This window comes from Fonsecaea pedrosoi (assembly GCF_000835455.1).
Source record: "Fonsecaea pedrosoi CBS 271.37 unplaced genomic scaffold supercont1.2, whole genome shotgun sequence".
NCBI classification, from domain to species: domain Eukaryota; kingdom Fungi; phylum Ascomycota; class Eurotiomycetes; order Chaetothyriales; family Herpotrichiellaceae; genus Fonsecaea; species Fonsecaea pedrosoi.
In genome coordinates this window covers 2,778,821-2,793,208 of record NW_013550614.1, presented here as the reverse complement: position 1 = coordinate 2,793,208, position 14,388 = coordinate 2,778,821, and the positions used below count along the sequence as shown (strand labels likewise).

Below are 14,388 nucleotides of genomic sequence, written 5' to 3'. Positions count from 1 at the left end.
AGGAGGGAGTTATTAAATCATCTGGGTGTGAAGAATAGGAACCGAAACGGGCTGCGATCAGACATCAAAGAATTTCCCAATCAGGAAACCAGATCAGGTTAGCTATTATTAATAATAGTTACTCCCTAGGTATTAGGGAAGAAAGCAGGGCATGGCCATTCTGGGCCATAATTACAGGCCACAGCACCTATGATTAGGCACCTACATGCATGTAGATACCCGAAGCAGCCAACCCCCGGCCACCCCATCTCATCTTCCCGGCTTTAATCCTTTTCTTGAGCCTTTGTCACTTGATATGATTTTTGGTTTTTGCACCACTCCTGGTGGAAAGAAATCATTAACCACTGTATTATTATATTACTAGGTGACCGGTTGTATTTTTTTCTGCACCTTTCCCCCAAAGGAAAAGAACAATTCCATGTAATAGATAGATAGTTGATGAATAGTGCCGAGACGATTCTAACCTAACACTGCCGAAAAAAAAAAGCCCACTCTCTTCGCCCTCCGTTCCTCCCTTCCCCCCGCTCTCTCTGTGTGTGGTTGTCTTATCGTGTTCGTGTTTGCGTGTTTGTGGGTGTCCAGGTATTGACAATCTCGATTGCACCTGGTAGGTTGTAGGTCAACCTCACAACAAGGCAATCGCGCCAGCAACACCCACCACGGCGGCGATCATGCCCGGCGCTGCACTCTTCATCGCCGCACCAACGCCGCCAGTGTAGGTCGCGTTGTATGGCCCCGTTGGCTTGGAGGCCACGGTGGTCATCATCGTCGTGGTTGTGGTGCATTGGGTGGTTGTCACCATGCCGTCCGAGCCTGAACCCATCGCACCGGACGTGGGGGTGTCTGTGACACTCGCTGTGGAAGTGCTCATGCTGTCCGTGGCGTCGGCGACGCTGGTCACAGACGTCAATGTCCCTGGGACAGTGGTGGTCGAGACCCCGTTGGAGGCGTCACCGTCGGTCGGGCTGGCCGTTGGGGTGGCACTGGCTGTGTCTTCTGCACCGGTGGTAGGGGCCGAGCTGGATGAAGAGCTTCCGCCCCCGAGGGCGGCACCGCAGAAGGTTTGGCCGAAGACCAATGCCGCTAGGTTCCACTGTCAGTATATTTTGCTGCGTTCCCTTTTCTCGCAAAGATGGACCACAAGGGTTGGGGGGTTGGAGTCACTCACCCTGAACGTCAGCTGGGGAGCACGTCTGCGTGACTGCAGTAGTGATCGCACTGATGAAGGGTGCCGAGCTGCAGATACAGTTCTGGTCGTTCACGGGACAGCCTGAGGAGGCCAAGGCAGCGTTGGCAGCATCTTGCTGTAGGTCACGACAGGTTAGAGATGTTTGTTTCAGACTGTGGGGATTTAGACAGATACTCACTGCACAAGCTGGCAATCCGCTCAAGGCGCTGGTGTCTGCCGGGGTCTGAGGCCTCGCGAGGGCAACAGCCGAAAGGAGCAGCGGGAGCTTGAAGATGGCGCGATGCATTTTGACTGACGAAGCAATGAAGAATTCCTTGGTCAACTGGAAAATGTTTTCTTCTTCTCGCAGAGGAATTCAGATCAGAAGCAGGAATAGAATGCCACGATGGATGAAAACGGGTGGAAGGCCTTTGGCTGTGACAAAGAAATATAGAGACAAGAAACCCCAAACACAAAGGAAGACGCGAACGAGGAGAGTGTCGTGGAAAAAGGGAAGATGACAGAAGCAGGTCTTCCCAGCTATAAAGATCTTCAATCCAAAGTAGAAATTCACTGATTGTGGTCGAGCACCAAGTGGAATGTGGGCTGTTGTTTTTCTGAACTCGGTAGACAGGGACAACGCATGGAATGTGGCCTTGTTATATTACATTACTTTGAACAGAGCGCCGCACAGGGCAGAGCGGAGATGGGATGAGCATGTCATAGCTCGAAGCTTGACTGTTGTCTCGACAGCGGTGTAGTAGCAGACGTCACTCATGTAGAGACCATATTGTTACAAAGAATCGTGCATGGAGATGAGATGCAACATACTCCAAGAGGCAGAGGACGAAGGGAGTTGGGAAGACAAAAGGGGCTGCGGAACGGCCAAATGTTGATCCGAAGAACCCCTTGCCGAGTTCATCCAGCTAGCTACCTTTCACCTTTGCGCTTTATCTTCTGTAGTACTGTAGTACAACACCGCATGCTATCCGAGGATGGCATATCGTCTGTGAAACCATGGTACGGGACAACTCGGCAATGATATTAGATAAGAACTATGGCATTGTGCATCTGCAGCTCCAGACTAGCACCCTCGCCTCAAGCATGAGCATCCGTGGTCGGCGCGTCCCCAGTAGTCACCAACTTGGGCCCCTTTGGTCCAGCCTTGCCGGTGAAATTTGTGTAGATATGCCACACTGACCCATCATCGTCTGTCTCGGTCATGATGACACTGAGATTTGCGGCCGTGGGAGACAGGTGTCCGACGAGGGTCCATTTGTATTCGTCAAAGTAGCCCTTCATTCCCGGCCAGACTGGACCGCTGTCCCAACAATGTTTGCCAGGGACGCCGGGAAAGTCGAGCTCGTTGTTGTCTGGCAATTGACCAAACCAGTAGCCGGCGATGTCGTAGCCATCTCCAGCTTTGGTTGCGTTGATCTGCCAACCTTGGGGTTGGTCATACCATTCGTCCGATGAGGACTGGAGGGATACGCTGATATTGTCGTTTGACTGCTCAGGCATGACAAAGTAGAAGGTGTTGTTATCATACTTGGTCCGGTCGAGCGTTTTGTTGCCGGGAACGGTCATGCCGCCAATGAGCAACGAGTTTTTCAGTGGTTCCCAGGTTGTGTCCGGGCATTCAGACGCTGGTCCACCAGTGAGGGTGAGCTGCGAATGCCTGTCAGATTGTGCCTCGACAACGACACCTTCTCGCGAGGGAGTCCTTACCGTGGTAGTGCCGTTAAACCATGCAAGATACGGCATCATAGCATCATCAATAAATGCATCACAGTTGAAATCATTGGAGCTCGCGCCTCTATCAGTGAACACGGTATATCCTAGAGCAGAGCGTCAGTTGTCCTCGCTTGCGCACGAGGACGGGGTGTCTTACTGCCACAATCCTGACCAAGCACTGCCGTAGAAAGAGTGAAGCCCACGAGTAGTGCATGCTTCATAGAATAAGTCATCTTGTTGGCTCAAAGGTAAAAAGCCTCGATGGTCACAAAGTGTGCTTGTCCGAAATTTAGAATGCTCGACGATGGGAAGTGTAGTGCAAAGACGAGGTATTTATCCAGTTTTGGGGCTCTGCCATAGGGATAGTGTGTCCGAAGCAACGTGGCAGAACGGCCAGAGCTCAGCCGCAACACCAACAGTCAACTCGTTCCACCTTCGGCAAGCATCGATACCAGCGCTGCAAGACGATACCTCGACGGCTTCAGAAACCCCCTGATTTGGTAAGAGGACCGAACACGGGGACCGGAGGAAAGCTAAATGCGAAGAGGCGGTCCCCCAGATGATTTGGAGCTTTGATACAATGACGATCAAGGACTAGACGGGCCAAAAGTCCACCACCGGATATTCAATGCTAGCGAACATGGTTTGACACTTTGTAACACAATGGCAGGTCTCGCCTATCAACAATTAGTCGTGACATTGGCGCATTCGCTTGCTTAAACTCTGAGGGCGGAGCTGGAGCAGGTAGGGCATTGTCAAGCGAGCGTGTCGACAATTTGCTGCATCGTCGTTCCTTGGATTCAACCGTAACTGTTTGCGACTAGTTTCCTCCGAAGCAGCATGAACAGGTCAACTTCAGAAGCCCAATGTGGCCAAGGCGCAGCTCTTCTGGGTCACATCACCGGTCCAAGCTTGTTTGAAAGTAAGGTCAATTTGTTTTCTCGACAAGCTTCATCAAGCGAATTGCTTGAGGAAGCTAAGAATCGTGCCATGGCGGTGCTGCATCGTGGAATGCCGCCCCGTAGGGCTGATTCGAGGAGCAACTTCAGAGCCGCAACTGTCATTCGCGGCTAAAAATCGAGACGGCTGGCGACACGAGGCAAGCAGTCACATCATTGGGGGAGCTGCTTGAGCCCGGTCAGTCATGTGCTAGAGACAAAGTTTCTTGCGTTGTCCAGTCCAGTTCTGGGAGAGGTTCCGTGGCTAGGAAAAGAGAACGGACTTTTGGTGTTAATACGAGAAGCTGCGCATGCCTAAGTAGCTGAAGAGAGACATGGAAGAGTGGTAGAGGGACAGCAAAAGAGTCCTTGCCTCGTATTTGCTTCCACAATGCACGGCGCGAGAACAAAGATGGTGTTCTGGTCGATTGAACAGTTCGTGAAGACTTGGGATCATGTCAGGCTCGGGGCTAGCCAGCTAGCTTCCTGAGGTGCGTTTCTTGAAGGCTTTGCGGTTCTAGAACGTTGGTGCGCTATCATGAAGTGTGGAGGCATAATCAATGGAGAAACCAGTGGTTCACCTGAGGGCAAGTAGGCCGAGAACGAGACGGCGTTAAAGGAGTTACCAAAATGGGAGTGACACCGGAACTGTTGTTTTTCCGGAGATGTGTCATTCCACGTGCTCGCCACCACATGTTGATGAAGGTATGAGTCCCAGCGTCTTCGTGTTACCAGCAAACCCGTCACCCAGTGCTATACTCGGAGAGGCGTCTGGTCGAAAATGTCAGACCACCTAGAGCCCGACTATCTGGCAGACATTGGTACTTGTAGAGGTCAGAAAGAGGTGAGCAAGTTTTTTTCTCAGACAGGCATGGCAGGCCCTGAGATTGGCCGCGTTGGCAGCTGTGGGTCTTGAAGCCCGAAGACGCCCTTCGAGGTTCCCCTATAAGCCTCTCACGCCTCTTCTGTGTCTGGATGGAAGAACCCGATATCAATTAATGATTCCTTCCATGTGCGGTGGTTTTCAGCGCTCGATCTCTCCCCGAGCGTCATAATTCGCATGGCATCAACATTATCATCACCTCTGCTGCAGACTCTTGTCGCTCTCTGCTTGTGCGCAGTCCAAACAACAGTCGCCCGAACCGTGACCTATGACTTCAACATTTCATGGGTAGCCGCCAATCCCGATGGCTTCAGTCGGCCAACTATCGGTATCAATGGCCACTGGCCGCCTCCCACCATAAGCGCTGACCTGGGCGATACCGTCGTGGTCAATGTCGTCAATGCGCTGGGGAACCAGTCGACCTCTCTACACTTCCATGGCCTGTTTATGAATGGAAGCAGTGAGCTGGATGGGCCTGCTCAAGTCAATCAATGTCCCATCACCCCTGGGTCGACGTTTACCTATCAGTTCAAGGTGTGTAATACACCACTCAACAGGAAATATCCCCTTATTAAATACGTGTTTGGGACTTTCTAGGCTACCCAGGCTGGCTTATACTGGTACCACTCCCACGTTCAGGGCCAGTATCCCGACGGCTTGCGAGGACCACTCCTCGTTCGCGACCCGGATCATCCATATCGCGGACTGTATGACGAAGAGTTGCTGTTGTCCGTCTCGGACTGGTACCATGACGAGATGGCACTCCTAGTCCCCAAGTACCTGCACGGCGGGGGCATGATGTCGCAGGAACCTGTGCCGGACGCCAACTTGCTGAACGATACACAGAACCTCCATATCCCCGTCATACCTGAACGGACGTACTTGGTTCGTCTGGTCAACATGGCCGCGTTCGCGGGTCAGTACTTCTGGATTGAAGATCACTCGATCAGGATCATTGAGGTGGACGGCGTCTACACCAAGCCCGCTGAAACGGCCATGATATACCTCTCGTCTGGGCAGCGCTGCAGCTTCCTCGTCACCACCCAGGCTGAACCGCACAAGAATTATCCCGTGGTGGCTTCCATGGATCCCGTATGCCCATTCATCACTCTCTCTCTCTCTTGCTCGGGTTTCGACTAACAAATCTTTCGCAGACCTTGTCCAAGATACGTAGTAGCGCAAGCCAGAACGTGACAGGATGGCTGGTCTATGCGCCCGATCAACCACTGCCGCAGCCTCAGGTCATTGACTCTTTTAATCCCTTTGATGATGTGACGTTGGAACCATACGATGAAATGTCTTTGCTTCCTCGGCCAGACCAGAGCATCGTCCTGAGCCTGGGAATGTCACATGCTGGAGGCATCAAGTAAGCGCCGTCCGTTCTTCACTGCTCGGGTCCATCTATGCTCGGACAAGTAGCTCACTCTGTGTCCAGATGGTTCTTCAACAAGACACGATACGCAGCCCCAGAGATTCCGTCCCTTTACACAGCTTTGTCCAGTGGCCCATCCGCAACAAACGACTCCATATATGGCTCCACAACCAACCCTTTTGTCCTGCAGCACAACTCGGTCGTGGAGATCATCCTCTATAACCACCATATGGTCCGCCATCCTTTCCATCTGCATGGCCACAATTTCCAAGCCGTCTACCGTTCTGCCCCAAAGGCCGGCAGCTTTTTCACCAGCGGTCTCGTGGAGGAAGACTATCCGCGGACTCCGATCAGGCGAGACACGCTCTTGCTGGAACCCGGAGGCTTCATGGTCTTACGATTCAGAGCCGACAACCCTGGCGTCTGGCTTTTCCACTGCCACATGGAATGGCACGTAGAAACAGGTCTGGTCGCGACATTGATCGAGGCGCCGCTAGAGCTGCAGCTGCAGCATAGGGATCGCCCGTTACCCGCGATCTCATGCAGCTCTCTAGAGAGCGACCAAAAAGAGCAGCAGGCGGGTGTGCCTGAAGAGGAACAACACGAGCCTACTCCCGAATCCCCGGAATCGACAAAGGCTACCAGAAGGTGAGATGGGCCAATCCACCCCCAACTCCTTTTGAGCTTTTCATATAATCTACTTCGAACCGTTTCCCAGGATGGAATTGCTCGCTAACTCTCTCTTCAGTAGCTCTATGATCTCCACGACCGTATTGATGATGGTTGTCTTCATTGTTGCGATGGCCGGCCTCACTTTTACCGTCAAGCTTTGCCGCAGGAAAAGGGGTACTTCTCCAATCCAGCCAAATTCCTCAGCGATGCCCGACGTCGAACAAGAACGTCTCCTCGAAAGTTCGTCGAGTTGGGAGAACATGCATGTCTTTGAAGAGGGCGCGGTCGTCAACTCTGCGAAGTCGTCCTTGGATGGAAACCAGACTGATGATCATGGTGGTGGCAGACAGAGCCGTTGAAGTGCCTCAATCCACCTCTTAGCAGAGGGGTTTCTTGCAACATAAACATGTTGCTTGTATGTACAAAAATAGGGTTTCGGCCTGTATTTTATATGTATATTCCGACCAGTGAATAGATAGATAGATGGTCGTTTCTCTTCCCACGCATCAAGAACATATCCACCGCGAGTTCTTGTTCTGCCTCAAGTCAGTAAAAGCGGCAGTTGATAAAACATATGGTTGTACCAAGGGGGGGGACCCAACGGATAGAGCGGCGCCACGCTCATCTCCTGACAATATTTTACCCGCTCGCCCGCCAGATCAGGATCTTATCATGATAAGATGCAACTGTATTGTCTCCCAATCATTGTTCCTCCTCTCTGTGCGACCTGTCGAGACTTATGGACGACGCTGCATCACCTGAAGAATGCCTCGACATCCTCCGCCTCTCCCTGAAATCTTCTGACAGTCTTGTCGCGCTTCTAGCAGAGTCTAGCGGGGTACCGTCACCGGACCACCTCCGCAAGATCATCGCCGCCATCCTCTGGCATCGCAAGTTCATCCTGACATATTATTTATGGATTGTCGGTGCCATCGTCATTGTGGGAGGCGTCCACTGTGGGAGGGCAGCGCACCAACGTAAGAGATGGGACAAGAATGATCAGAGACATATCAACTATGCGGGTGTCGCACCCAACCCCTCACCATCATCAAGCGGTACATCGACTGGGACAAGTACGCCTTCGCAGAAAGAAGATTGTTCTGACAATGGGGAGACGACACCCTTGCTGTCACGGTCATATCCGACTTCTCGAAGACGGCCACCCCTTGCGGATCGACTGAAGTCCCTCTTGATGTTCCAGCCACGACCCATCCCAGCACTAACAGCTCCCTCGAACGTCCTCCCGAACAATGCCATCACCCTCGCTGTCCTCTTTTTTCTCGCCGTCAACCTCTTCTACCTCTTCTACCGTGCCCCGTTGTCATTGCCATGGATCTTTATTCTCGCCGATCGGGCTGGTCTGCTCTTCCTTGCAAATCTTCCAGTCCTCTACTTCCTCGCCGCCAAAAACAACCAGCCGCTCAAATGCCTGACAGGACATTCCTACGAAGGACTCAACATCTTCCACCGTCGTCTTGGAGAGTGGATGACTTGCTTCGCTGTCATTCATATGTGTGGGATGCTTGCTGTCTGGTACACCATCCTCCGTCCTCTAGGCTGGAACCTGCTCCGTTATATGACGAGCAGAGTCGTTTTTCTCGGTTTCTGTGCAGTGATTTCGTACTATCTCATCTACGTCACGAGCATCGGTTGGTTCCGCCGTCTTTACTATGAATCGTTTCTGGTGGTACACGTCATATTCCAGTTCGCCGCTCTGGTATTCCTTTTCTTCCACTACCCTACGGCTCAGCCATACGTCTGCGCGGCCTTTGCAGTCTGGGCCGTCGACAGGCTCCTCTGGCGCATGACGATATCATCTCGAAAGTTCATTGCAACTTTGGAAGTCGCCCCAGATGGGGACACTGTTCTGGTCCACTGCAATATTCCGTTGTCCCGCCAAAATCTTCTTCTGGGGGCACAAACGAACCTCTACCGCGGATGGTCTCCCGGCCAGCACGTATTTCTAACCATCCCCTCCATGGGTTTCAAGTACCGCTTTCAGGCGCACCCGTTCACGATAGCTTCACCGGCTCCAGCAGGAAGTTCAGCGTCTGGAGGATCGTGGCCTCTTCAGCTCACGATCCGCGCAATCGACGGCTTTTCTCTCGACCTTCTGCGCCACGCCCGCCACCATCAGCATTGTGAAGTCGTTCTTGACGGTCCTTATGGCAGTACCTCAGCGCTGCATGCAGCACAGTCAGCAGATCGCGTCTGCTTCGTCGCAGGTGGCAGCGGTATCGCAGTCACCTATCCGCTTTCCTGGGCAGTCCGTGTCCGACAGGACAGCAGCGCAGATGCAGGACTCTTCCTGAGCACAAGGACCACATATGAGAATGGTGTGAAGACCATGCCATCCACTGCTGCAGAATCTGCTCCAGCCGACGGAGACCCCGACTACGCACACTTCTGGGTAAGGCAAGAGGTGCTGCATGGAAAGTGGATCTGCATGGTCCCGCGAGCGAGTGCGGTGAAGTCACTCCACGATGACGAAGATGCCCAAGACTCAGCCACCCGTCTTGCTGGACCAGAGCAAGGGGATGACGAAGCCGGAAGTTTAGTAACGCGGGCATTCGACACAAGATCTCCGGGCTGCCAACACGTTCGACCAGATATGCAAAGCGAGATCTACAGCTGGATCACGTCCGTCTCCTCGTCCTCTCTAGCCGACGCTGCTGGAAGACCTCTTTATCCTTCATCGTCTTCCCCTTCCTCTTCTTCTTCTTCTACGATACTAGAGGACTGCTCTCCAGATCCGCTCCCGTCTTCTTCTTCTTCTTCCTCGTCATCACAATCGGCGCTACAAACCCCCAAACTGAACTTTAAAGTCACGAACGAATCTATTTCTTCACAAGCAGACAAGCAGAGCACCGCAGACAGGACCAGGGAGAAGATCTGCATCATCGTCTCCGGCCCAGACGGCCTCGTGCGCGACGTGCGAAACGTCGCTGCCGACCTTGTCCGGCAGGGTGGCTGGGACATTGATGTCTGGGCCGAGAAATTCGGTTGGTAGACGCAGCGACCGCGACCGCGCGCACAGAGATTTCGCCATGAAACCTAAACTTGAATGGAAGTCAATGTGGAAGAAGAAGTTACCTATTAGAATCTAGAGATACAGAATTATAGATGTATGTAAATGTAGGTGGACGGGTGGGGAAAGAAAGAAAGAGAAATCACAGAGTAATCCTGTCATGTCATGTCATGTCTTGCTTAGATTTCGGCACTGAACCGGCCATCAAGTCTACTGTTTCTCTTAGATGGGATAACATATCATATGGAACATGCACATGGCCTATGTCTGTTCTGAATTGCTCATACAGCCGCCCCGTGCCACGCATTCCCATAAAGGGAAGTAGAAAAAAAAAATGAAAAACCAAAAACCAGAACCAAAAGGGAATGGTGAGAGAAACCCCCCTTGGGCCCCCTTTCACTTCATGAATCGTTGTATCGCCTTCTTCGTGCTGTTACGTCCCTTGTTGTTTTCTGGTTCTGGTTCTTGACAGTACGCCCGCTAGAGCGCCAAAGTGCAAACAAACGTGCATTCATCCCCAAAATGTGGAACCACATGTGGCTGCGTTCATTCGGTTCCCCCTTTTGCCTCTTTCATCGCGAGTGCTGATGATCCATGCCCGTACTACTTGTAGGTGCATAGTGTCTGTTCATCATGTCCCCCAGATTAGCGGCGGCATGCATGTCCACATCGAACGAGACCCCTGCTGGGTCCGTCCCACTGCCGACCCCTGTTCCTGCAACCACTCCAGGAATTTGGCTACTCGGGTCGTCAGGCAGACCGAATCCGCCAAAATATTCATCCGCCTGGGGGATTCCCGCCCAGTGGTGCATGGCGCTGTAATCCCAGCCGTTCATCATCGGGGTCCCGCCAATGGGACTGTCCCAACTTGTACTCCAATTCAGTGTGTCAAACATGTTGTCCATGAACAGTTCTTGAGTGGCCGTGTTGAGCTCGTCCGGGTTACCGTAGGTGTTGGCAAATGAGACATCAATGTAGGTGGGGCGGAAAGACGACGCTGCCGACGCCGACATTGTCGTTAACTGTGCGTGTTGTGCAGCTGGAGTGGTCGAGGACGTCGGTGTCTCGATGTTGTTTGGCAGATATGTCTCTTGGTATTCTTGGAGGGCGGCAGAATGCCGTTTGCTGGCGTCATATAGCCGGATGACGACCTCCAACGACCGGCGAGCGGTAGAGGACCAGGCCTGCAGCTCCTTCAGGACTTGCACAGCGACTTCGACTTGATGGCGGCTGCTATCAACTACATCGACATCGTGAGGGTCCGAATAGAGCGAGAGAAGTGGAACCATCACAGCTTGATAAAGAAGCCACGTGGCGTTCCAACCAGACATCTGACACTCCTTTTGACCTCGCCAGGTGGAAGCAATGTCATCGATGAGATCTGCACATACAGCACGACAAAGCTCAATCGCTGCTTGCCTTTCTGGAGAGAGGCTCTCCCATGCGATCTTGCGCATGGCATACCAGAGCAGAGCAGGGCGGTGGAGAATAATTCGATTCGACAAGTAGCGCCATCTCATCACATTCTTGACGACAGTAACGCCGGGAGGCTCGTTGGGGGTCGCACGTGAAGAGTCCGCCTGCACAGATGAATGCTTGTACCACTCAAGATAGAGGGCGTCCAGAGGACAGCGTTCATACTCTTCCAAGAGAGGAGAAACAGCCAGGGCATCTTCCATTCTTGTGCTGATGATGCAGAAGCGAACGTTCTCCTGCACCAGAGCTAGCATGGCCATTGACTGACCTATGGGCTCTTGGGGCGGTTTCGCTGTTATGGCGTGGCTCATTCGGCCCATGCTCGGTCTTCCCAGAGTGTTGCCGGCCCAGGCGTCTAAAATGAACGTACACCACCATATCCTGCGACGCATCTCGATTGAGAAGGATGCCTTGTGGACCTTTGCGGGCCCAACCCCCTCGGTGTAGTCTCGATGAAGTCCCAGCGTGGTAGCAACTCTCAAGGTGGCGCCCATCAAAGCATTTGCCTGGTTGGGTATCTGGACGTAATGAAGATAGAAGCCGCTCAAAATGGCAAGGGCTTGAACAGTCTCGAGATGGGCAGAATCCAAGGTGTCCAAGTTGAGATATTGCTTCGCCCGGTTAAAGTAGACGTGGTGACCTGCGTCCTCCGACGTCCCTGCTGCCACGCTGCCCATGGCCAGGACACTGTTTAAGAGTAGGAGCCATCGAGAATCAGTTCTTTGTGCCGTCATGTACGTGTCCCGAAAGACTTGCTCCTCGATCAAGGGTATGAAGGGGTGGACATAGCTGAAGTATGCATTGATCAAGGGGATTTCGTCCCAGGCAGATGTCGACGTGGCGTCGTTTCTTGTCTGACCAGGATCCATTCTCGGATTCTCTGGTGCCGGTGATGCTTCCCGGGTGGGAACCGCACTCCTCTCAGGAGATTTGGTCAGGCAGTCTGGATCGAGCCAAGTGATGACTCTCAGCACCGCCATCACGGAAGATATTCCAAGATATGATGAGTTTTGGTTGACTGACAGGGACAGCATGTTGACGTCGTCCGTGATGCCTTTCAGGGCCTGAGTTTTGCGGTCAGAAAATCCATCATTGCTGTCCTCTGGCGTTGGTTGCAGCTTTTCGAGGTTGGCAGCATCAGGATTCACAGGAGGCGGCTTCTCCTCCACGCTGGGTGTTCGAGGTGAAGGGGGATGGAATGGACTGCTCTTCTGGATGAGCTCTACGAGTCTTTCACGAGGGAGCTCTTTCAGCTGGTCTGGGTGCACATTTGGAAAGAGCTTCTGTAGGATACCTCGATATTCCTGTAGCGTTTGAGAGATCTTCTCAACAGACCTGTAGATGAAATGTCAGAGATTGGCAAAATAGGTGCGAGAAGTCACTCTGCTCACCGCCTGGAGGGCATCTGCCGTTGTCTAGGCTCGGTGTAATGACAAGACGCAGCCTTCCGGTACCATTGACAGGTTTCGCATGGATGCTCTCCACTGCACCTGATCTTGCGACGTCGGCAGGGCTCACAAGCCCTCACGGTAGAGGTCCTGCGCTTTGCCGCCGAGCTTGCATTTTGGTCGGTCTGCTCTGGGCTGTGATATTGCGCAGTCTCAAATGTATGAAACATCCTGAAAGGGACACCAGAAATCTGGAAATCCGGCTAGCGAATGACACAACAGCAGTCCACCGAGCACTATGGACTCCTAATATAGATGGGCCTGGCCGAGAGCACGCACGGGACCAGACGTCACGACAGCGCGGAGACCTTGCAACCTGGGGAGCTGCCCAGAGTGCCAGGACTTGAGTGTATGAGAACGGAGTTTCTCTGAGAATCTCCCAGATGGGCGCGATGATACTCTGAATGACCTTGAGGCCGAGGTAGTCAGGGATCGACAGAACACCTACTCATAAGGAGATTGGTGGAGCGTGGTCGATTAGGCAGAGAATGGCAAGGGAGGTGCAGAACTTGCAGACGCGTGCAGAGCGCCTCCTTTATCACTTTCACTGGACTTCTGGTGTACAGAAACAATGAGTTTGTCCGAGATCAATGCCACGAGGAGAAGAAAACCGGCGGCATAATATGCTGCTGGGTCATACTGCCTGAACTCGCGCCACTGGCCATATGGAAGAATCCGGGGAAACTGTGGGAATAACAAGGGCAATCTTGACCGGGGAAATGGTTCAGTTCAACCACATGCATGACGGGCTAAGATACCTGGTTGGTGCTAGACGTCGCGCCAGGAGGTTCAAAGAGTGGTGTGCTTGTTCCCTGGCGAGAGTAGAGGGAGAAGAATGGACCACGGGAATGATCGCAGGACTAGGGTCTCGAGCAGGGGTGTTTGGTTTGGGAGGCCCTGGGCGTTATGTAACCAGGGTCGACAAGACGGCCATGGAAGGGCTCCAGAAGGAAAAGAAGAAGTAGGACCAGAATTGGCTCGTTCAGGTGCATGCAGTAGTGAGTTCGATTAGGATGGACACGAGCTAAGGAAAAAAGCTACTGTAGGTAGGAGGAATGGAGGGTCGAAGTTGAGCGACTTGACTGGCCAACGAGGTGAATTTGTCACCGTTTGTCCGACCTGTCGCGCAGGCAACGTAGAACAGGGAGAGGATAAAGGGCGAGTAAAGGCAGTCCTATGTAACAGTCAGTTCTGGATGTTGTTCGAAACGGCCAGTGAAAAGGTCTCGGCGAGGTCGATGGAAGATAGGAGGGGGTGGTGAAGGGGGGTAGCAAAGTAGGTAGTACGTGTGGGTGGTAATTTGATGAGTGATAAAGTGGGAATAGGCGGTACTGGTGGTACATACATGCTACTGTACATTATTGTCCGTAAGTGCGTAATGTCGGAAAAAGAGAGGCATTGACTAGTAGGAGGTGGTATTCGTCTGAGGAATCCTTGATGGATGGATGGATGATGCTGATGATGGATCTGCGGACCAGTCACTCCCTGCGCTCTCACTGCACCTCACGCACTCAGTGCCTGTGGGTGCCTGCGCCCGCAGATTGTGGGGAGCTTCGTGGTTTGGCCTTGGCCCCTGACCGCCTCCACATCCTCTTCCCTCAAACATCCACATCGCTATCGCCCATCACCATCACCATTGCCAGAGGCTTCAACGCCATTCTCATTGCCA

The 14,388-nt window shown here is 52.8% G+C and overlaps 5 protein-coding genes across 5 annotated transcripts; 2 read left to right on the top strand and 3 right to left on the bottom strand.

Annotated features, from left to right (window-relative positions):
• Positions 1 to 625: 625 nt before the first annotated feature.
• On the bottom strand, positions 626 to 1,475 carry Z517_02955 (uncharacterized protein; the record flags this gene model as incomplete). Its single annotated transcript, XM_013432063.1, has 3 exons — positions 626 to 1,083; positions 1,169 to 1,304; positions 1,368 to 1,475. 3 exons carry the CDS (start codon positions 1,473 to 1,475, stop codon positions 626 to 628), a joined length of 702 nt encoding a protein of 233 aa, XP_013287517.1.
• A 791-nt stretch (positions 1,476 to 2,266) lies between these two features.
• On the bottom strand, positions 2,267 to 3,135 carry Z517_02954 (uncharacterized protein; the record flags this gene model as incomplete). The annotated part of the gene is made up of 3 exons (XM_013432062.1): positions 2,267 to 2,836; positions 2,897 to 3,006; positions 3,060 to 3,135. The coding sequence occupies 3 exons, from the start codon at positions 3,133 to 3,135 to the stop codon at positions 2,267 to 2,269; spliced, it is 756 nt and encodes a 251-aa protein (XP_013287516.1).
• Positions 3,136 to 4,900: 1,765 nt separating this feature from the next.
• Positions 4,901 to 6,747, top strand: Z517_02953 (uncharacterized protein; the record flags this gene model as incomplete). Its single annotated transcript, XM_013432061.1, has 4 exons — positions 4,901 to 5,257; positions 5,321 to 5,815; positions 5,878 to 6,089; positions 6,159 to 6,747. The coding sequence occupies 4 exons, from the start codon at positions 4,901 to 4,903 to the stop codon at positions 6,745 to 6,747; spliced, it is 1,653 nt and encodes a 550-aa protein (XP_013287515.1).
• A 759-nt stretch (positions 6,748 to 7,506) lies between these two features.
• Z517_02952 (uncharacterized protein) lies at positions 7,507 to 9,777 on the top strand (the record flags this gene model as incomplete). Its single annotated transcript, XM_013432060.1, has 1 exon — positions 7,507 to 9,777. One exon carries the CDS (start codon positions 7,507 to 7,509, stop codon positions 9,775 to 9,777), a length of 2,271 nt encoding a protein of 756 aa, XP_013287514.1.
• Positions 9,778 to 10,367: 590 nt separating this feature from the next.
• On the bottom strand, positions 10,368 to 12,889 carry Z517_02951 (uncharacterized protein; the record flags this gene model as incomplete). The annotated part of the gene is made up of 2 exons (XM_013432059.1): positions 10,368 to 12,606; positions 12,762 to 12,889. 2 exons carry the CDS (start codon positions 12,887 to 12,889, stop codon positions 10,368 to 10,370), a joined length of 2,367 nt encoding a protein of 788 aa, XP_013287513.1.
• Between the last annotated feature and the right edge of the window lie 1,499 nt (positions 12,890 to 14,388).